The sequence below is a fragment of the Hemitrygon akajei genome, chromosome 13 (assembly GCF_048418815.1).
Source record: "Hemitrygon akajei chromosome 13, sHemAka1.3, whole genome shotgun sequence".
In the NCBI taxonomy this organism is placed as follows: Eukaryota; Metazoa; Chordata; class Chondrichthyes; order Myliobatiformes; family Dasyatidae; genus Hemitrygon; species Hemitrygon akajei.
This window is the reverse complement of record NC_133136.1, coordinates 57,549,911-57,572,907: the sequence shown is the minus strand read 5'-3', so window position 1 is coordinate 57,572,907 and position 22,997 is coordinate 57,549,911. Positions and strand designations below refer to the sequence as shown.

At 39.3% G+C, this 22,997-nt stretch overlaps 1 protein-coding gene across 10 annotated transcripts in view; it reads right to left on the bottom strand.

Moving 5' to 3' along the window:
• The window catches only part of fryl (furry homolog, like), a 333,936-nt gene that overhangs the window by 150,335 nt on the left and 160,604 nt on the right, over nt 1-22,997 (bottom strand). For 6 of the 10 annotated variants that reach the window (XM_073064691.1, XM_073064693.1, XM_073064685.1 and 3 more), the window contains 7 exons: nt 22,013-22,105; nt 21,423-21,521; nt 18,276-18,377; nt 17,247-17,291; nt 11,026-11,129; nt 9,079-9,187; nt 708-794 (listed from right to left, as the gene is read on the bottom strand). In XM_073064691.1, coding sequence (XP_072920792.1) covers nt 708-794; nt 9,079-9,187; nt 11,026-11,129; nt 17,247-17,291; nt 18,276-18,377; nt 21,423-21,521; nt 22,013-22,105 — 639 coding nt within the window. The remainder of the gene's footprint in view (nt 1-707; nt 795-9,078; nt 9,188-11,025; nt 11,130-17,246; nt 17,292-18,275; nt 18,378-21,422; nt 21,522-22,012; nt 22,106-22,997) is intronic. The other 4 variants (XM_073064688.1, XM_073064694.1, XM_073064689.1 and 1 more) reach the window with 1 other exon arrangement.

The window sequence follows — 22,997 nt, the reverse complement described above, 5'->3', positions numbered from 1 at the left end:
ATTAGAGCAAATAATTGTCACAAGTATTTGATTATTCTGTACAAAAATATTATAATGCCAACTAGATATTATTCTCAAAGTACCATGAAATCATTTCCATTTATCTGAGAGAACAGCAGACACTACTCATTGATTTGAAAGACGTTTCTAGTTTTTGATGTTTAAATATCACTATGTTGTAAACTACTAAATTCAGTTTATATCGTTGGAAGAAACTTTAAGCAATTTGTCAATTTTACATGCTTATTAGGTTAAGACATTCAGAAAATTGAAGAGCATAATATTAAAAGTTGTGGTATCCTGAAAAATTTAAAACATATAAGGCAAGTGTTTTAAGTTGCTTTCTTTCACTTTTCGGAAAGATCCCAACAGCTCAATGCACTATATAGTAATTCTATAAAATTTCACTTTTCCAGATTACTTTCACACAGTATTGAGCAAATTAAAGTTAAACTTATTAAAACCAAAATTAACTTTGTAGCTTTCAGAGATTAAAAAATATATATCCTATAAACTAAGATTTTCCACCATCTTCTCTACTTAAAGGTTGTCATTAAAAAGATCATTAAACATCTTTGTAGTTTATTGTCATTTAAAGTTTTACACATGCATAAGATTCATCTTGGTTAGACACATGAAACCTAGTTATTGGGCTTCTCAAATATCAACACAGAATAATTATGTTAATTAGTTAATTCAAATCTCACCTCTGGGTTAATGGTAAATGTTTTTGATGGTTTTCCAACACAAAGCAGGTCAAATATAATTTCTTTCATTGCAAAATCAAGCCGCTCCTATTGTTAAAACAAAGAAATCCAGTAAATTTCAAAAAAGGTGTACACTTGAAATTTATATTCAATGCTCATCATTTAGTAGTTGCTTAGTAATTACAAGGCAGAAATTTGCAAGTCACCACCAGGGAACATGCCTGTGCATATGCTGCACAGCAGTCCCTCCCTTTTCTCTTTCCCAAGCAATTATTTAAATGCACTTAAGCCGGTTTTAGTGTGAAGATGAATTCTACATTTGAAGCATTTTTTCAATCAAGGTTTCCCATGAATTATGCACCAGAATTTTAATGGCTAGACATAAATTTGACCACTACTGTAAATATGTATCAGTAACTTTTTCAAATGCACTTTTTCACCTCTATTTTCAACCTCACAGTTTATCGTTACTTTATGTACAGAGTATGAAAGGAATTTGTACACAGTATCAAAACTCCATTCCCGGCACCACCAACAGAACATTTAACAGTACCTTCATTTTTTTACATCAGCAATATTTACTTCTGGATCATTTGCAGCCATTTGTTTTCCAGAAGCACCTGTTCTTGTTTTAGTCCCTGCAGTCTGCAAGTGCTTAACTTTACTATCGCCTAATTATAACTGCTCAGAATATTGACTTTCTAACTACTCTTCCCTTCAAGGTATGGGTGACATTGTTGACTTCAGACATAATTTCCATAGGTTGCATTAAGAGCTCTGATGGCACTGGGAGCTTGTAGGACTACAGGATGCCAGAAACATGGCCCTAAATAACAATTTTTAAATTGAACATATGACGCACTGAGGGTCCAGTGTCCATTAGCAGCAGTAAAGAGTGAATAGATCTGAAGGCTTCCCTATGTTTACCAAGGAAGAAACGTATATAATGCAGGACTGGAAATGAACTGATAATATGAATGCACAGAGATAACAGAGGAGTCACAAAACATGACGGTCAGGTTTAAATGTGAACAAAATCAGGTTTATTATCACTGACACTTGTCATAAATGTGTGGTTTTGTGGCAGCAGTGCAGTACATAAAAATTACTGTAAGTTACAATAAGAAATCAAATAAAACAATAAATAAATAGATAGTCCAAAAGAGGAATACTGAGGCAGTGTTCGCGGATTTATGGACTGTTTAGAAATTGGGCAGCAGAGAAGAATCTGTTCCTAAAGTGGTGAGTGTGCCTCTTTAGGCTCTTGTACCTCTCCTCTAATGTTAATAATGAAAATAGGGCATGTCCCAATAGTGAGGATTATCAGCACTCATATGGAGGTAATATCACAGAGGGACAGCATGTAAATGACAAAGAAAGAGAAAGACAAGCATGGTTCCATAAGGTCACTGGAAATGACAATCTAATAAATCACCAGGCGGGCAACCACATAACAACATGACAAGATCAACAATATTTAAAATGAAAGAGTAAGAATCTTAAGTAAGCATTGATCATAATAAAAATTGAAAAAGTACAAGACATAAAAACCAGTTGAGTTACATTTCCTAGGAGCAGCACAATAAAAGCAAATGCCGAAAAGGTAGAGTATTTGTTGACTTGCAACAGGTAATTAAAGGAGGATATTTTGCCTTGTATGCTCCTTGATGATGACTTAGTACTTGCCAAACAAAAAGGTGGTACTTAATGTAGCTTAATTAATTTTGCAAGATTCATAAATATCAAAAATTGTACAGTATATTTTAAATTCCTTTAATAGGTCATGAGTTTTGCTCTCATAGGCTAGTAGTTATATCTGACCCCATTAGTCCATTTTAACACGCTGAAAACAAAAACATAATGCTGCCAGAAAGGGATTTTCAGAATTATGACCCAGCAAGAATCAATGATAAATTTTAAAAGCATGACAGTGAGAGATATTAAAGTGAGAAATTGGCCAGCTGCTTTCTGTTTTTATCTTTGGAACCCTCAGAGTTCTTTCATGTCTAGGTGGTTTTGCATGGCACACAGAAATCACAATGCACTGATGGTAGAGTCATTGTTGCTCAGGTGTCATTCAATTAGACTGTTTTACTCTGATTGGAGTACTCTAACTTGAGCTTCTGGAGCTGGCAGTAACAGATACGTGTTCCAGAGATGGCAGCTGTAAACTGGAGGACCTACCTGAACTGGTAGGACTGGGTCTAATGGCGGGCCATGCAACAAGCATTCGTGAATATCAGATACACCCATAATTTTAATTATGTAGCATAGCACCTTGCTGTGTTACATAATTCTTAAACAGCTGAGTGCTTTGAAATAGCAATTAGTAACATAATACATTATTCTCCTAACTTATAGTTGACTGATGATAGAGTGGTTTTGAAAAGTCAGAGAAAAGATTATATCAGTAAAGAATCCCTTGTCTCTGATCTGGTCTTGTACCCAGAGTATTTATGAGACTAGTCTAATAAATTTTTGGTATTCCTCAGGATAGACAGAACATGCTAATTTTTGAAAATATACAAGTTTTAAAAGCCTACTGGTAGAAAATCAAATATTCTAGTAAATTATTGATTGTTCCAATGAAGCCTAAGTTACATTATGTTTGCAAAGCAGTACCCATAGCAAATTGATGTGTTACGTCCATGGCCCCCTCCTTTTTGAGAATCGCAAAATCACTATTAAGTCAGTTCAGGAGACCCAGGAAATGAGAGAAAGACATGCAGAATCCACAAAGAGTTTGGAATGTGTCCTGGCCTCCGAAAGGCGGAACCATTGATAACGGCTATTGTCTCTTGAAGACGGGATTGTGTATTGAATACTGTACGATGCATTGAAGCCCCCAGACAATGAACCGAGGGAGGGGGGGGTTGGTGGAGGGATTGCATCATCCCAACCTGATTGACATCTGAGACCCTGTGAGTCAGGATAAAAGAGGGTCTGGGGAACAGCCCCTTCAGACGCACCAGAAGAAACGCTAGAACTCCTGTAACAGCATAATAGCGAAAGCCAGTGGAAACAGCCCACGTGCATCCTTTTCCATTTGCCTCGGAATTGGTGGGTCTTGCCACAGAAGAACGGTTTTAGCTAACAACAAAGGAAAATTCCGCCCCCATCGACTCTCGAAGGATTGACCTCATAAAAGGAATGGGCAAGTTTAACTCTCTCTCTTGACTCCAACCAAAGGCTGCAGCCTACAGCTTGAATGAACTGAGTGACTTTTATATTTCCATCAGACAATACATTATCCCCTAGACAACGATAGAGCTATTTCTTATTGATTATTATTATACCCGCGCTTTTAGATTTAGTATTGACGACGTATATTATATGTATGTTTGCATTGATATTATTTTTGTGTATTTTTATCAATAAATACCGTTAAAAATAGTACCATCAGACTCCAACGGACCTCTCTATCTTTGCTGGTAAGTGACCCAGTTACGGGGTACGTAACAGATGTTTCTCACAAATGAAATTAATAACTGAAAATTTTTGCCTGATATTTACCAAGTATCTCTGCTAAAATTAATTTCTTAAAGTAAAATGTGCCGAACTTACTTTAGAAATTACCCAATGTTACTCATGGCCCTCTATTTTTCTAAGCTCCATGTACCTATCAAAGAGTCTCTTAAAAGACCTTATTGTACCGCCTCCACCACTGTCGCTGGCAGCCCATTCCACACACTCACCACTCTCTCTGTAAAAAAACTTACCCTGACATCTCCTCTGTACCTACTTCCAAGCACCTTAAAACTGTGCCCTCTCGTGCTAGCCATTTCAGCCCTGGAAAAAAGCCTCTGACTATCCACACGATCAATGCCTCTCATCATCTTATACACCTCTATCAGGTCACATCTCATCCTCTGTTGCTCTGAGGAGAAAAGGCCAAGTTCCCTCAAACTATTATCAAAAGGCATGCTCCCAAATCCAGGCAACATGCTCGTAAATCTCCTCTGCACCCTTTCTATAGTTTCTATATCCTTCCGAAAGTGAGGTGACCAGAACCCAGCAAGTGGGGTCTGACCAGGGTCCTATATAGCTGTAACATTACCTCTCGGCTCTTGAACTCAATCTCACAGTTGACGAGGCCAATACACTGTAAGCCTTCTGAACCACGCAGTCAACCTGCGCAGCAGCTTTGAGTGTCCTATGGACTTGGACCCCAAGATCCCTCTGATCCTCCACACTGCCAAGAGTCTTACCATTAATACTAGATTCTGCCATCATATTTGACTTACCAAAATGAACCACCTCACACTATCTGGGTTGAACTCCATCTGCCACTTATCAGTCCAGTTTTGCATCCTGTCAATGTCCTGCTGTAACCTCTGACAGCCCTCCACACTATCCACAACACCTCCAACCTTTGTGTCATCAGCAAACTTACTAACCCATCCCTCCACTTCCTCATCCAGGTCATTTATAAAAATCACAAAGTGAAGGGGTCCTAGAACAGATCACTGAAGCACACCACTGGTCACCGACCTCCATGCTGAATATGACCCATCTACAACCACTCTTTCCCTTCTCTAGGCAAGTCAATTCTGGATCCACAAAGCAAGAAACCCTTGGATCCCATGCTTCCTTAATTTCTCAATAAGTCTTGCATGGGGTACCTTATCAAATGCCTTGCTGAAATCCATGTACACTACATCTACTGCTCTACCTTCATCAATGTCTTTAGTCACATCCTCAAAAAATTCAGTCAGGCTTGTAAGGCATGACCTGCCTTTGACAAAGCCATGCTGACTATTCCTAATCATGCTATGCCTCTCCAAATGTTCATAAATCCTACCCCTCAGGATCTTCTCCATCAACTTACCAACCACTAAAGTAGACTCACTGATCTATAATTTCCTGGGCTATCTCTACTCCCTTTCTTGAAAAAGGGAACAACATCTGCAACGCTGCAGTCCTCCAGAACCTCTCCTGTAATCATTGATGATGCAAAGATTATTGCCACAGGTTCAGCAATCTCTTCCCTCACCTTCCCGAGTAGCCTGGGGTATATCTCATCCAGTCCCAGTGACTTGTCCAACTTGAAGCTCCAGCACATCCTCTTTCATAAGGTCTATATGCTGAAGCTTTTCTGTCTGCTGTAAGTCATCCCTACAATTGCCAATGTCCTTCTCTATAGTGAATACTGAAGCAAAGTATTGATTAAGTACCTCTGCTACCTCCTCCAGTTCCATCCACACTTTCCACTGTCACACTTGATTGGTCCTATTCTTTCATGTCTTATCCTCTTGCTCTTTACATACCTGTAGAATGCCTTGGGGTTTTCCTTAATCCTGCTCACCAAGGCCCCTTCTGGCTCTCCCAATTTCCTTCTTAAGCTCCTTCTTGCCAGCCTTATAATTTATATATATATATATCTATCATTACCTAGTTTTTTGAACCTTTTATAAGCTTTTCATTTGTTCTTGACTAGAGTTTAAACAGCCTTTGTATACCATGGTTCCTGTACCCTACCATCCTTTCCCTGTCTCATTGTATCTATGCAGAACGCCACACAAATATCCCCTGAACATTTGTCACATTTCTTCCGTACATTTCCCTGAGAACATCTGTTCCCAACCTATGCTTCCAAGTTCCTGCCTGATTGCATATTTCCCCTTACTCCAATTAAACATTTTCCTAACTTGTCTGCTCCTATCCCCCTCCAATGCTACGGTAAAGGAGATAGAATTGTGATCACTATCTTCAAAATGCTCTCCCACTGAGAGCTGACACCTGACCAGGTTCATTTCCCAATACCAGATCAATACAGCCTCTCCTTTTGTAGGCTTATCTACATATTGTGTCAGAAAATCTTCCTGAACACACTTTACAAACTCCACCCCATCTAAAACCCCTTGCTCTGGAGATGCCAATCAATAGTGAGGAAATTAAAATCTCCCAACATGACAATCCCATCCGTTATTATTGCACCATCCTAGAATCTGCCTCCCTATCTGCTTTTCGATGTCCCTGTTACTTATAAGCACCCAGTAGATTTATTCATTTCTAACTTCCACCCACAGAGACTCAGTAGACAATCCCTCCATGACTTCCTGCTTTTCTGCAGCTGTGACACTATCTCTGATCAGCAGCGCCATGCCTTCACCTCTTTTGCACCCCTCCCTGTCCTTTCTGAAACATCTAAAGCCTTGCACTCTAAGTGGCTATTCTTGTCCCTGAGCCATCGAAGTCTCTGTAATGGCCACAACATCATAGTACTGATCCACGCTCAAACCTCACCCGCTTTGTTCATGATACTCCTTGCATTAAAATAGACACATCTCAAAACATCAGTCTGAGCGCATCCCTTCTCCATCACCTGCTTATCCAGCCTCTCACACTGCCTGCAAGCTTTCTCTATTTGTGAGTCAACCGCCCCTTCCTCCGTCTCTTCAGTTCGGTTCCCACTCTCCAGCAATTCTAGTTTAAACTCTCCCCAATAGCCTGAGCAAATCCTCCTGCCAGGATATTGGTCCCACTCAGATTCAAGTGCAACCCATCCTTATTGTACAGGGCACGCCTGCCGCAAAAGAGGTCCCAATGATGCAAAAGTCTGAATCCCTACCCCCTGCTCCAATCTTTCAGCCACACATCTATCCTCCACCTCACTCTATTCCTATACTCACTGTCACGTGGCACAGGCTATAAATCCTAAGATTACTACCTTTGAGGTCCTGCTTCTCAGCTTCTTTCCAAACTCCCTACAGGGGTATTCTCTAGTATCTGACTCTTGCCCTTCCCTCCCCTGACTGTTACCACTTATCTGTCTCCCTAGGCCACAGTGTGATTACCTGCCTATAGCTCTTATCCATCACCTCCTCACTTTCCTTGACCGGACAAAGGTTATCGAGCTGCATCTCCAGTTCCCTAACCCAGTCCCTAAGGAGCTGTAGCTTGATGCACCTGGCGCAGATGTGGCCATTCATGAGGCTGGGAGTCTCCTGGACATCCCACATCTGACACCCAGTACAGAACACTGGCCTCAAAGACATACTCCCTATTCCTATTCTTCACATGTAACTGACCTCACCTTGACCTGTTAATGCTGAAGCCCTCCTAGCCTGGTGCCCTCTCTGTAAAGCTGTCTTCTTTTTAAATTCTTCCCGTCAGTCTAACTCGCTGATGTCCACGAGCCGATGGGAAGAATTTAAAAGGAGAGCATTTTTCTTCAGCAATTTGATTGGTTGGTGTTTGATTGAATAGACTGAATTAATTTTGAACAAACACTTTTTTTATTTCCCCAAAATGGATGGAATGAATTAATGAAGTATCTCTGAGCAAATTGCTACTGCAAGGTGCAATGCTACATTATTCTTAAAATTAGGAGAGCATGTGATATTCACAAAAGCCAATTGCCTAGCTGACCATGAGTCCTATTCCTGCCAGGGCAGGTAGGTCCTCCTGTCTACAGTTGACATTTCTAGAAACAGCATTTATAACCGACCAATTTCAGAAGCTTACACCTATCATATTTCTCCACCTTTTGGCGACTATACTTACCACTTCTATGATACTGCTTGTATCACTACCTATTAAGGAGTCTACTACCACTGCCATTCAAATGCGCTTTGCACTTCAGCACAACCACACAAATATAAAATCAGAGAATCTTTATGATGGTGGTAGATTTAACATGTTAATGTTACATGGAAGTGCTCAAATTTTATAGACTATCACTTTGTTGATAAGTGCAGCATAATCATCACTTATCATTTACATTTCAGGCCTGAGTATCATCCTAGTCTTTTTGCTAAAAACATAGGATGCTTCATTATCTCTGCAATCACCAGCAAACATTCCACTTCTAACCTGATAGAGGGAAGGTCATTAGTGGTTGTGTTTCACAGGCTGTCCTGAGAACTTTCTACAACATTGCTCTTTGGTTTGGTATCTCCTATTGTATTAGCTAATTTATCCAAAATTGAATAGTTCTGGCTGAATCAACACTGGCATTATTGATCATATTGTAAACTAATGAAAATCACTTGCAGACATAGCCAGCTCTACTCTCCCAATTCCATCTGTGTGATTGTTTAATACAAAACATGAGTGTCCAGTCAATGATCAGATTATCATGACCAAAATTTGTTGGTAATAACAGCAGTTCTGAATGGAACTACAGAAGAAGAAACAGCAGGCTTCAAGAACATGCTACTGGCAATATTAGAGCAAATGAAAATCAATGCCTTTATTTATTGCATTGAAAATTAAGTATTTTACATGGGACAGAATTCTAGACAGTTGCACAACATTATATAATTTCATTGTTACTTCTCAGTTTAAATGATTCATAAATGAAAGGTAGAAAGCTTTTAATGTTATACTAATAAAGAAGCACACTATGAATATTAATGGCAAAACATACCTGAGCAATAAACTGGATGATCTTTACAAATATGTTCAGAGGTGTATCACGTGGGACCACACTGCGGGAGCCTTTGGGGAAAAGTGCTGATACGATACTTAAAAGGCGACTGTTTATAAAGTAAGAAAGTGGAAAAATGTAGATTAAAACATAATTACCACTAGTATGGATACAATTTACAAAATTGTAGTGTACAGATAAAGAAACAAAATCCGTAAGACAAATTCTAAGTAAAAAGTAATTTACAAGCCTAACATACCTAAGAAATTCTAGGTATGTTAGGTAACATACCTAAGAAATTCTACTGTTCAAAAATAATGGAGGTGTCACAAGTAAAACAATTTCAGTAATTAGTTCAAAATTAATCTGCAAGAAATGCTCTCTCTTAACCGATGGTTTCCCTAGCAGAAACACATGAAGGAAACAGCCTCAGGTAAGCACCTACATGGCAACAAGTTCATCCCTAAATTAATAGCACTGGCTTCCAATGAAGGTGGAACAAAGCTAACCATATGCATCTGGAAATTAAACCAACAGCCAGCTAATCCAAGTTATCAAAGCTGTCAAAACTGATGAGGTTTCTGAAGTCATGGGGAAACACATGCAAGTATGCATATTGAGACCTCAATATATAGTCAGGAAAACCCTGAACAGCTAACCATAACTTTGGGACTTGGGGTGTGCACAGAAATCACAAAGTATCTCATTTACAAGCGGATATGTCAGCGATTATGTGGTGAACTACCTCACTTCCAAATCAGAAAACTACTAATAATTAATCTATTATAATCTATATTGTGTGGATAGTTAGAGGCTTTTTCCCAGGGCTGAAATGGCTGCTACAAGAGGGCACAGGTTTAAGGTGCTTGGAAGTAGTACAGAGGAGATGTCCGGGTAAGTTTTTTTTATGCAGAGAGTGAGGAGTGTGTGGAATGGGCTGCTGGCAACGGTGGTGGAGGCAGATACGATAGGGTCTTTTAAGAGTCTTTTGGATAGGTATATGGAGCTTAGAAAAATAGAGGGCTATAGGTAAGCCTAGTAATTTCTAAGGTAGGGACGTGTTCGGCACAACTTTGTGGGCCGAAGGGCCTGTATTGTGCTGTAGGTTTTCTGTATCAATATAGGACTGTTTTCCACATTGAAACATACAAGATCTTCGTGGTCTTAACAGGGTGCATGTGGTTTGCTTGCTTCTTCTTGTGGGGAAATCTTTCACTAGTAGTCACCATTTTAAAAATAAGGGTTTACCCATTTAATAGACATAAAGCAAATCTATTTTTCAGGAGACATGAACCTTTGGAATTCTGCTTTCACCATCATTCTAGAAAGAAAGTCTTTGAATATTTTAAAGATAAATTAAGCAGGTATAAACGAGATAAAGTTATGGGGAATAGGAAAGAATGTGGCATTGAGGTCAGAGCCAAACATGGCCTTATGAGAGGAGCAAGCTTAAGAGGCTGAGTGGCCTCACCATGTTTTTCCTCAGAGCTAGCAGGACAACAAAAGATTTACAAGACCAACAAACTTCTAAGCTGTTCTTCAAATCAATAGTTGGCAAGATGACCAAAATAACAAGTGATTTTTTTCTAAAACTGGGATATTCTAAGCTATTCACTTGTGAAAAGTGAAGTTGTAAAATAATTTGAGATTGAATTTATTATATGTTTTAATTCTTATGGCAGACATATGAAAACATAGCTTATAGGTCAATCACTGAGATTTCTAAACCAATATTCCTCCTTCCAGGACAACTCTTCGAAAACTACTCAAAGAAATTATGTTTTGTTCCTAATGTCCTTAATTTCAGTACACATACAATGTTCTGTTGCTCAGAGAACTATTTTTCCACATGCCAAATTTCTGACACCGCTCAATGTGTTTCAGGAATCGCACCATTAAGAACAATTAATTGATATTTCTAACATAAAATTGCATACCTTTACCTACCTTTGTGTTACAGTGTTACTTTCACATTTAATTCTGATTACATAAACCCATAACAATCTATACAATGATTCCAGTGCAACCCGAGACATTTTGGGATCTTTGTTCTAAAAAAAAAACAAAAAGTTGCAATGGTCAGAAATCAAATATTGATACCATGAAAATGCACATCACTCAACAGATGTAGAGATTATCCATAAGTATATTGAAAGTAAAACAAATACAAACAACTTTATAATTGACAAGTCCCCATCTACGTTGATATGTTTGGCTTTATTTTCACTGCTATTCAATTTTCAGTTTAAATTGCACATGGTTGAACGTATGCTTCTAAAAAAATCTTTTAAATGTATTTAATCAATAATTTTTAAAGATCTCTGCACAGGTAAAAAGCTCAACAAATTGCTACAAAAAAAATCCTTCCTTATTAGAGCGCTTACAATATCTTCATTATGTACACATATTGTATTCATTATATTATACAGCCCAAAAGTATTTGAGATCACTAAAGGATTTCCAATTTATCCTCGACTAGATTGTAGATCACACATTCCTAATAAATTATTGACAATTTAGCTAAAATAGAAATACATCAAACCTAACCAAAGGAATCCTATTGCAATGATTTTAGTATGACTGATTACAAAATATCTACAAATACTGGATGAAAATTCAAAATAAGGCACATCACTTAAGATCAAAATTTGATGAGTCGGCACTCATCAGCACTTTTGCCACCAACTGATCCATCACAACGTTTTGGGAGATGAGAAACCGAAAGGTTGGGACATCATTTAAAAAAACATAACTGACAGTCGGTAACAGGAATGAGGTTGCAAGGAAGACTTTGTTTCTCAATGAATGCTTTAAATACTTAAAAAGTTTTAGTTTTACATCAATTGTCCGGATGAGTATAAACTTAACTGGATCAGATCCCCTGGTCCATGCCACACAATTATTGTTGCCCTGCACCATCCCTACAGCTCCACAAACCTTTTATGACCTGGCAGGTCAAACCAATTACTGAGGCTTTACTGCAAAAACTAAACCTCAGGTGGTAGACTGCGGGGACTCAAAAAGCCAGATGTTTCCATACAAGGGGAAAAGAACCCAATGAGTCTGATGCAAAACCATCAGGATTTCCAGTGAATTATTCAAGTCTTACTATAATCTTAAAAAGCAAATGATGCAACAAACTAAGCAATAACCTTTCTGCACCTGTAACTGCTACAGATGAATAAGGTGCGGGCAGCGGAGCGGGAGTAAGGAGTGCTCGTGGTCGACAGACGACTGGAGATCGGAGGATCGGAGGATCAGCCATTGTAGGTAGGCCGAGACCCTCGGACCTACCTGGACAGTACCTGAGGAGGAAGGTAAAATTGCGCAGGAGTGGTTTTAAAGTCAGCGGCAAGCGCGGGCTTTAAAAAGAGGCCCACTTTCAGGAGCGGGCAGCGGAGTGTGTGGGAGCAGAGTGCCGGGCTTTGGCTCAGCGGGCTTCGGCGCAAGAGGACTTCGGTGAGAGGAAATCAGTGAGCCTGAGTACGTGCTTGCTGAGGTAAAAAGGTAAGGTCAGTAGGTTCTTTTTTCATTTATTCTGACTAATCTGGGATCAGGTAATGGGGGAGACAGTTAGAGCAGTGGTGTGCTCCGTATGCAGTATGTGGGAGGTCAGGGTCAACACAGTTGTCCCTGATGACCACACCTGCAAAAGGTGCATCCAGCTGCAGCTCCTATCAGACCGAGTTAGGGAACTGGAGCAGAAGCTGGATGAACTACGGATCATTCGGGAGGCAGGGGCAGAGATAGATAAAAGTTATCGGGAGGTAGTCACACCGAAAAGTCAGGAGGTAGGCAAAAGGGTGACAGTCAAGGGAGGCAGGGGGAGCAGACAGAGAGAGCAGAGCACCCCTGTGGCCGTTCCCATCAAAAATAAGTATACCGTTTTGGATACTGTTGGTAGGGATGACCTACCAGGAATAAGTTGCAGTGGTCCTGTCTCTGGCACTGAGGTTGGACCCTCGACTAGGAAGGGGAGGAAGGAAGAGAAGAGAGCAGTAGTGATGGGGGATTCTATAGTCAAGGGGGCAGATAGGAGATTTTGTGGGGAAGATCGGGAGTCTCGGATGGTATGTTGCTTCCCTGGTGCCGGGGTCCGAGACATCTCAGATCGGGTGCAGGTTATTCTCGAGAGGGAGGGCAAGAATCCAGATGTTGTGGTCCATGTAGGGACCAATGACATGGGTAGGATGAGTGAGGGGGTCCTGTGTAGGGAGTTCAGGGAGTTAGGTGCGAAGCTGAAGAGCAGGACCTCCAGGGTAACAATCTCAGGATTGCTACCTGTGCCACGTGCGAGTGAGGCAAGGAACAGAAAGATTATACAGATTAATACGTGGCTGAGAGGATGGTGCAGGAGGGAGGGCTTCAGGTTTTTAGATAATTGAGCTTTGTTCCAGGGAAGGTGGGATCTGTTCCGGAGGGACCGTTTACACCTGAACTGGAGCGGTACTAACATTCTTGCAGGGAAGTTTGCTCGTGCTTCTTGGGGGGTGGGGGGTTTAAACTAAATTTGCAGGGGGCGGGGATCCAGAATGAGAGAGAGGATAGCGAGATGAAGAATAAAGGACAGGTGGGGGCTACACGGTTCCGGAATATTAAGTATGTAGTAGAGAAAGGAGAGATGGAACAAGTGATAGGGAGGACACATGTACAGAGGGATGGTCTGACGGAACATGGAGTTAAATGTGCAGAAAGAATAGGTAAATTTAGGAAGGACAACAAAATTCTAGGGGCGTATAGCCCGATGGGAGTTCGGGGAGCTGGGTTAAGCACAATAGGCAGAGATTCAAACAGAGAGAGGAGAAATGGGCTAAAAATTCTATATCTGAATGCACGGTGTCAGAAATAAGGCAGATGAGCTTGAAGCTCAGGTGCGAATGGTTAACTATGATGTTGTTGGGATAACGGAGACATGGCTGCAGGGGGATCAGACCTGGGAAATGAATGCACAAGGGTATACGTGCTATCGTAGGGACAGAAATGTGGGCAGAGGGGGTGGGGTGGCCCTGTTGGTGAGGAATGAGATTCAGTCCTTTGCAAGGGGGGGGGGGGGGGAGGACATAGGATCAGGAGAAGTGGAGTCTGTGTGGATAGAATTGAGGAACAGTAAGGGCAAAAAGACCCTAATGGGTGTTGTCTATAGTCCACCAAACAGTAGCATGGATATTGGGTGCAAGTTGAATAGGGAGTTAACATTGGCATGTGACAAAGGTAATGTCGCAGTAGTTATGGGGGATTTCAACATACAGGTGAACTGGGAGAGTCAGGTTGGTGCTGGACCACAGGATAGAGAGTTTGTAGAGTGCCTAAGGGATGCATTCTTGGAACAGCTTGTACGAGAGCCGACCAGGGACAAGGCTATTCTGGATTTAGTGTTATGTAATGAACAGGATTTGATAAGTGACCTTGAAGTAAAGGAGCCATTAGGAGGTAGTGACCATAATATGATAAGTTTTTATCTGCAATTTGAGAAGGATAAGGGCAGCTCGGAGGTGTCAGTGTTGCAGTTGAACAAAGGAGACTATGGAGCCATGAGGGAGGAGCTGGCCAAAGTTAACTGGACGGATATCCTAGCAGAAAAGACAGTGGAACAGCAATGGCAGGTATTCTTGGGAATAATGCACAAGGTGCAAAATCAGTTCATCCCCCGGAGAAGGAAGGATTCGAAGGGCGAAAGGGGCCACAGTAGTTGACAAAGGAAGTCAGAGATTGCATAGCATTAAAAAAAAGGAAGTATGACAGAGCTAAGGTGAGTGGGAGGACAGATGATTGGGAAATTTTTAAGGAACAACAGAACTTAACTAAAAAGGCAATACGGGGAGAAAAAATGAGGTACGAACGCAAGCTAGCCAGGAATATAAAGGAAGATAGCAAAAGCTTTTTTAGGTATGTGAAGAGAAAGAAGATAGTTAAGAACAATGTTGGGCCCTTGAAGAATGAATTGGGTGAAATTGTTATGGGAAACAGAGAAATGGCAGAAGAATTTAATGAGTACTTTAGATCTGTCTTCACTAAGGAAGACACAAGCAATCTCCCAGATGTATGGATGGGCCAAGGACATAGGGTAACAGAGGAAATGAAACAGATTGACATTAGGAAGGAAAACGGTGATGAGTAGACTGATGGGACTGAAGGCTGGACAAATTTCCAGATGGTCTGCATCCTAGGGTACTAAAGGAGGTGGCCTTGGAAATTGCAGATGCATTGGTAATCATTTTCCAATGCTCCTTAGATTCAGGATCAGTTCCTGAGGATTGGAGAATGGCTAATGTTATCCCACTTTTTAAGAAAGGAGGGAGGGAGAAAACAGTGAACTATCGACCTGTCAGCCTAACATCAGTAGTGGGGAAGATGCTAGAGTCCATTATTAAAGATGAAATAGTGGCGTATCTAGATAGCAGTGATAGGATTGGGCCGAGCCAGCATGGATTTACCAAGGGTAAATCATGCTTGACTAGTCTATTGGAGTTTTTCGAGGATGTAACCAGGAAGTTAGACGAGGGAGATCCAGTGGATGTAGTGTACCTCGATTTTCAGAAGGCATTAGATAAGGTCCCTCATAGGAGATTGGTGGGTAAAATCAAAGCTCAGGGCATTGGGGGGAAGACATTGACATGGATAGAAAACTGGTTGGCGGATAGAAAGCAAAGGGTAGCGGTGAATGGGTGTTTCTCGGAATGGCAGGTGGTGACTAGTGGGGTGCCACAGGGCTCGGTATTGGGACCACAGCTGTTTACTATTTATGTCAACAATTTAGATGAAGGCATTGAGAATAACATTAACAAGTTTGCTGATGATACTAAGCTGGGTGGCAGTGTGACATGTGATGAGGATGTTAGGAGAATTCAGGGTGACTTGGATAGGCTGGGTGAGTGGGCAGATACTTGGCAGATGATGTTTAATGTGAATAAGTGTGAGGTTATCCACTTTGGGAGTAAGAACAGGAAGACAGATTATTATCTGAACGGTGTAAAGTTAGGTAAGGAAGATATACAAAGAGATCTAGGAGTCCTTGTTCATCAGTCACTGAAAGTGAATGAGCAAGTGCAGCAGGCAGTGAAGAAGGCTAATGGAATGTTGGCCTTTATTACAAAGGGAATTGAGTACAAGAGCAAGGAAATCCTCTTGCATTTGTACAGAGCCCTGGTGAGACCACACCTGGAGTATTGTGTACAGTTTTGGTCTCCAGGGTTAAGGAAGGACATCCCGGCTGTAGAGGAAGTGCAGCGTAGATTCACAAGGTTAATTCCTGGGATGTCAGGACTGTCTTACGCAGAGAGGTTAGAGAGACTGGGCTTGTACACGCTGGAACTGAGGAGATTGAGAGGGGATCTGATTACAACATATAAGATTATTAAGGGATTGGACAAGATAGAGGCAGGAAATATGTTCCAGATGCTGGGAGAGTCCAGTACCAGAGGGTGTGGTTTGAGAATAAGGGGTAGGTCATTTAGGACAGAGTTAAGGAAAAACTTCTTCTCCCAGAGAGTTGTGGGGGTCTGGAATGCACTGCCTCGGAAGGCAGTGGAGGCCAATTCTCTGGATGTTTTCAAGAAGGAGCTAGATAGGTATCTTATGGATAGGGGAATCAAGGGATATGGGGACGGCAGGAACCGGGTATTGATAGTAGATGATCAGCCATGATCTCAAAATGGCGGTGCAGGCTCGAAGGGCCGAATGGTCTACTTCTGCACCTATTGTCTGTTGTCTAATAATGCATTAATTTTCAGAAAAGAGGATAATTGCAGCTTACATGATACCTGTCTTCATTAGGAACTACATGGATCTAATACCTCCATTCCACCTTACACTGTTGGAATGCATTCAGGAAAACAAACATAATCAACTGCAATTTTTAATACTTCCTTTGAGGCAATTGTGTTAATCATACTCTTTATTGTTTCTTGCAAATTTAGCTTTGAGACCAGCAATCTCACATTTCCTTTTTTAAACCAGTAATTGACTCAATATTGAAGGTCTTCATCACGTTAACACCAAGCAACTTAAATTTTGTGAAGGGCTAAAATGTGAAATATAATCACTTCACCTACGTGACAGCCTGTAGCTGACTTCCAAAAATAATACAAATACACTGATTTATTTTAGGTCCATTCTTATAATCAATTTTCTGAACTACATGCTTGAAAACTTAGTCCATGTATACTCACCTGTAATGTTTCTATTTGCTTTCTGATAGTGTTGTTAGATGGCATCTGAATAAAGCAATGCAAGACAGCAAAACATAAACAAGCATGAGAATGGGATGTCCATGCATGTTAGATGGGGAACAAAGCACAAACGTAAATCCTTATTAGATTTTGATGAACAAAGTTAGATACAACATACAGCAAAGTAAACAGCTACAATGAACACAACAAAAGCATTGCAATGCGTTTCCACAGGTAAAATAATTAAACAAAATTATTTCAGAAAATATGAAAACTAATGAAATATGATGCAAATATTTTAAGCATCTTGCCCCTCACATTAAGGGGTTTCTTGACACCAAAGCAGTACAATTAATTATACAGTGAGTTAGTTGTGAGTTCAACATGACAAAATGTACATATACAGCCATGAGTTGGATAAACATTAAGCATGCAGAATGAATATACACATTCCCTTGGAAAAATGTCTGGAATTTATAGCAAAAAGTCATGCCTCATGTCATACTATCAGAAAATTCAAAGTTTGATTCCAATCTGAGTAATTTGCCACATCGGAAACAACCATGTGATTGAAGCACAAAAATCAAAAAGTAAAAATCTCCACAGATAAGCACATAAACAGAACAGTAAACAGAATCTAGACATTGATGAACACTTCTACTTGCTGCTAGTCCAGGTGTATTGCTTTATTTTGTCAGAAGTTTAAACCAAGAGTAGGTAAATAGAAGAATACTTAGGGATAGTAATCTCCATAATTTCATTTTCCTCAAAGAAAAACACCAGTGTCCAAAGTTTATCAGAATCAAAACAATTCAAAAGACAAGGTAATAATTATTTTAATGATATGCATTAAGATCACAATACTCAAGCTAGTGAGATGTATATCTAGATCAGATTTCTACATTTCATTCAGACAGATTGTTTTTGCCCATCTGTTATGGATTAATTTCACTTTATGATTTCTTTTGAAAGAATTCTTAAATGCATATCTGTTGATCAAAGTGATTTTGGTCACTGCCTTTTCCCTACCTTTAAATGAGAAAGACAATTCTGAAGGAATATGTGCCAGTTGTTGAGAAAGAACTGCTTTTGACTGACACACAGGAGACAGGTAACCAACGGGTATAGGGCCTGGAAAGAAACAAATATGAACACTTGTATCACTGAGCAGGAACAGATATCACAAAGTGATGCTGTGAAGTAACTGGCAGAAATTACAAGAGTATAAAGTCAGCATTTTGCTATATAATATGGAGGTGTATTTGTATAAAATTCTATGGATAAGTAATTGTTACCAATTCAAAAATTCTAATTACTAATTCAGAATTCAAAAAGATTATTTCATTCAAATTAAGTCTATTTGTAACAATGCACCTTTTAATTCAAGATTACTTAATTTAAGAAACTCATTCCAAAATATTTAGCAAAAGCAATTACATGTTTACTTCTCCTGCTGTTAAGCAAAGATCCTGCAATAGCAGAATCTAACTTCAATCACATTCTAGGATCACATTGAGATTCTGAGCTACTTTCGAACAAAACCAGACATCTGTAACAACTGTCATATACCCTGGAAAAGCTGTGTTCCTAGAAAATGGCCTGTTTAACAATTTTCTCTATTGTAAAGCCTTTATTTTCCATCGATCCCTTGTTGTAGGTGGAGATATGTTTGTACGGGAAACTGTTCACTCAGTGGTAGTGCTACCATGTTTGTAGGGCTGATAGCAAAGTAATTCTGATTGCACCGAACACAGAAGAAAACTGGTAGTTGTTTTAATTACCTAGAAATGGATGTAACATAGTTCAATAGAGTATCATAGAAGAAATTGCTTTGTCAGGTTCCAAAGCAAATCTTATGTAGACTCCCGTTATTAACAAGCAGACTATGATCGTTGCCTTTAATAAACTAGTTCAGTTCTTCAGACATTTTTTTTCTATTCTTTTTCCACACTAATTCTGTAAGAGCAACTTTTATTTTGTATTCAAAATATTTGACAGTGGTTTGCGAATTCCTTAAGGGCAAATTTCCATTCTTCCAAGAGGATCACAAACTTGTGGTTTGGAGGCTTGCGTGCTTCAATGATCCAAAAGCTACGTTCGCTGGAATAAGGGTTTCATGCTTTGGCTCTGGATAGAGTCACCTATGCCAAACAAGTCAAAGGGTAGAGGCCCGACTAAGAGTAGCCCACTGGTTCACCAGGTTCGGAGGTTCAGAGCTAAAAACCCTGACTGGTAAAACAGAACTGTTACAGAAACAGCAATGAAGAACCCTTCTATATCCGAGTACGACGGTATTCCTGAGTCTCCATCCAGGACTTGCATGGCAGATAGTAGTGAAAGCTGAGAGGAAGCTACTGGCACAATGAAGGAAGCCCTGAAAACTACCTGAGATAGAGGACCTTTATTGCTGCCCTAAACACTGGCAGCTTAATGGACAGTACGTGATTAAATTTCCATTACACAAACTGATGTAACACAGATGCACTCTGTAAGTGTAAAACACTGGAAAAAAAACTATATTCCAAGATATTTCACAGCTTTCCCCAATGGAAAGCTGGTACAAAAGCTTACAGTACATGACATATAAGATCTGTGCTGTTAGTGATCTGTATAAAATGTAGGAGATATGATTAGTAAACCTGCAGATGACACAAAAAATGATAATAAGGAAGATAGTCTCAAATTACAGAACAATATTGATAAGATGATAAATCGGGCAGAGCAATGACAGATGAATTAAATCATAATAATTGTTATGCAACACATCTTAGGAAGTCTAATAAAGGAAGGACGTATGCCATGAATGGTAAGGCCCTGGCGAGGGACCTTAGTGTACAAGCCTATCAATTCCTAAAGTTGTCAACAAAGCAAGATAAAGTGGCCTAGAAGCTAGCCTTCATTAACCAGGGAATAGAATATAAGAGCACAGAAGTCACCGGACAACTTTATAACTCGACAACTTTATAACTGGACAACTTTGGTTGAAGCTCAGATGGAATATTTATGTGCATTTCTGGTCATCATGTCATAGGAAGGATATGAATGCACTGGAGAGGGTGCAGAGATTTGCCAGGATGCTACTACCTGGAAAGGAACATTTCAGCTGGGGAGACTGAATAAGCTGGCTTTGTACTCCTTGGAGCAGCTGAGATGTATATGAGACATAGGCAGAGAAAATTAAGGAGCATAGACAGTGTGCATAGTGGAAACATTACCCAAAAACAGATGTCTGAAACCAATGGGTATAGTTTTAATATGAAGAGTAAGAGATTTAGAGGGACCTTAGAAAAATAAATTCACCTAGAAGATGGTTGCAATCTGTAATGCAAGGTGATGGTGGAGCATGTGCATTTAAAAAGTACCTAGATGAACACTTGAATCTCCAAGACATAAAAGTCTAATGACCAAGTGCTGTAAAATGGCATGAGCATAGATGGGTACTTGGCACATAAAAGGTGATCCTAAAAGCCTGTTTCTGTGCTGTATAACTCTTATCATTTTGATTCTAGCATTCCATGAGAAGCTTGATAAGGCAAAGGCAATGCTAATCCATATTTTAGGTGTGGCATTTTCATGCTTGGTCAAGGAGTAGGTTAGAAGATAAAATGGGATAGTTTTGAGGTGAGTAGAAAAGGGATCTGATTCAGACACAATGTCAATCTGTTCACCCAAAATTTAGCAATGAGAAGAACTCCCATTAATTACAGCTCAGGTAGAATTCCCTTTAATGCTTGAAACAAGAGAATTGAGAAGGGCGAAAAAACACAAATGGCCAAAAATTGCATTTATACATTGAAAAACAGAATGTGTACATAAAGTGCAAATAATCTATTTCCTTCTTTAAAATACTGTACCCTATGTTATTAGTCACATTAAATATGCACTTTACTGCTAACTCTAGGTAACTAGAAATAAAATGTGGCATTCCTCATGGACATCCATTTTCATTTTAATCTAGTGTAAGCAAACTTTTTTAAAAATAATTGGAAATTGGGTCAGACTGCATTCCAGCATGCAATGAATGTTTAACTAATATTTAAGGTTTGATACATTGCAAATATAATACATGGATACCAGAGCTGGAAAAAATATTTTTCTTAACAAATAATAACATCTGTATATCTATGTTTATCTTGACAAATAACTTCACACATTTGGCATTTTCAAAAAACTTACTAATGAATGTTTCTTTCTTGATGAGAGTTCAAATGTGGTCTGATACAGCATCTCTACAAAATTCTTGAGGCATGGCACATTCACTTCATTTTTAACAGCCTAAACAAACAATATTAGTGAGATCAGTATTATCTATAAAAATAAGTTTTACAAAATTCAAAATATATCAACATTGGAACATAATACTGAAGTTAATACCATTAGCATTTTGCAGAATTTGACATCCCCACTCATTTTTCCCCCTTTGTTTTGTTATACCAGAGAATACTGGCAGCCTAGTAACTGATGCCAGCATGAAATGTGAAGCTGCAGAACAGTGGTTTAAATTAGCATTTTATCATTATCTTTTTTGTTTTCTTTTGCCACTAATGTATTTGCCTAAATTTAAATGGTAGCTTTGAGAAAACAGCATATTTTATTTAAACATCACTATTTTAATAATTAATTTTCACAACACAAATGGCACGGGGAAATTCTTATGTATAATCAATCTCCAGCTTTCTTTAGCTCTGCAAGTTAAGAACATTTTTCAGTTGCATTCCTAATCACCCATCTTTACAAAATGTCAGAATAAGAAATATTAAACTTACAGCAGCCACAGGTATCAGAATTTCCACGAAGAGGCCAGCTAGTGCATGTTTTATGTCTTTATCTTTCACTTCATGGAAATACTGAGCACATTCCTGTTTGAAAATTCAAGATCAGAAATCTCCATGACCAAAAAATAATTAATAACAAAAAACAATGGAGCTAGTGTACAAAAAGCATCAATGTCCAAAGAGAGTTAACAGTTCAGGTTCATAACATTTGGTTAGACCCCGAATTGGAAGTTCAATTGGAAGTAATACTAAAAGGAAGACAGAATAAAAGGGTGAAAGGGAGGAATCTAGGAGAAAGTGAATGATACAAATGACAAATGGAGGTTATTAAATGACAAATAAAATCTGAAAATCCAGGAGAGAGGGTGGATGGGGTGGCGGAGGAATGCTCAAAGTATTAGATAAGAACATCTGAAATAACTGAATTCAATATGAGCCTTGAGGACTGTATTGTGCCAAGTTGTAAGTTAGTTGTGTATTATTTGACTCCCATTTCAAGTAACTCATCATCTGTTAACTTAGCAACGACCTTTACATTACTTAGATAAACTACTCCCTAACCCATGACCTCTACTAATAACTACAAGTGCTTCAAGCACATGGCAATGCAACTACTATTTTTTTTTCCCCTAAAGCACTCGCCAACCCAACACACAAGTAGATTACTAGTTTTTCATTGTCTGAAAGGTCTAAACTCTGAAACTCTCAAAATCAGCAGCAGCTCATAGTCGCCTTTTAATGGACAATTGGAAGGTGGGCAATTAATGCTGGCATTGCCAACACTGCCCATTTCCTGAAGAACACATAAATTTAAAAAACACTTTCTGTGAAAGGACAGCATATTGTATCTAATGGATCACACAAGTCAACTGTCATCTTAAAATAAAATCTATCGCCTTCTTATTGTAACATGAAATAAAAATGTATATTTGTGCCCTTTATAAGCTTCACCAAGCACTGCTAACTCTAATGGCTT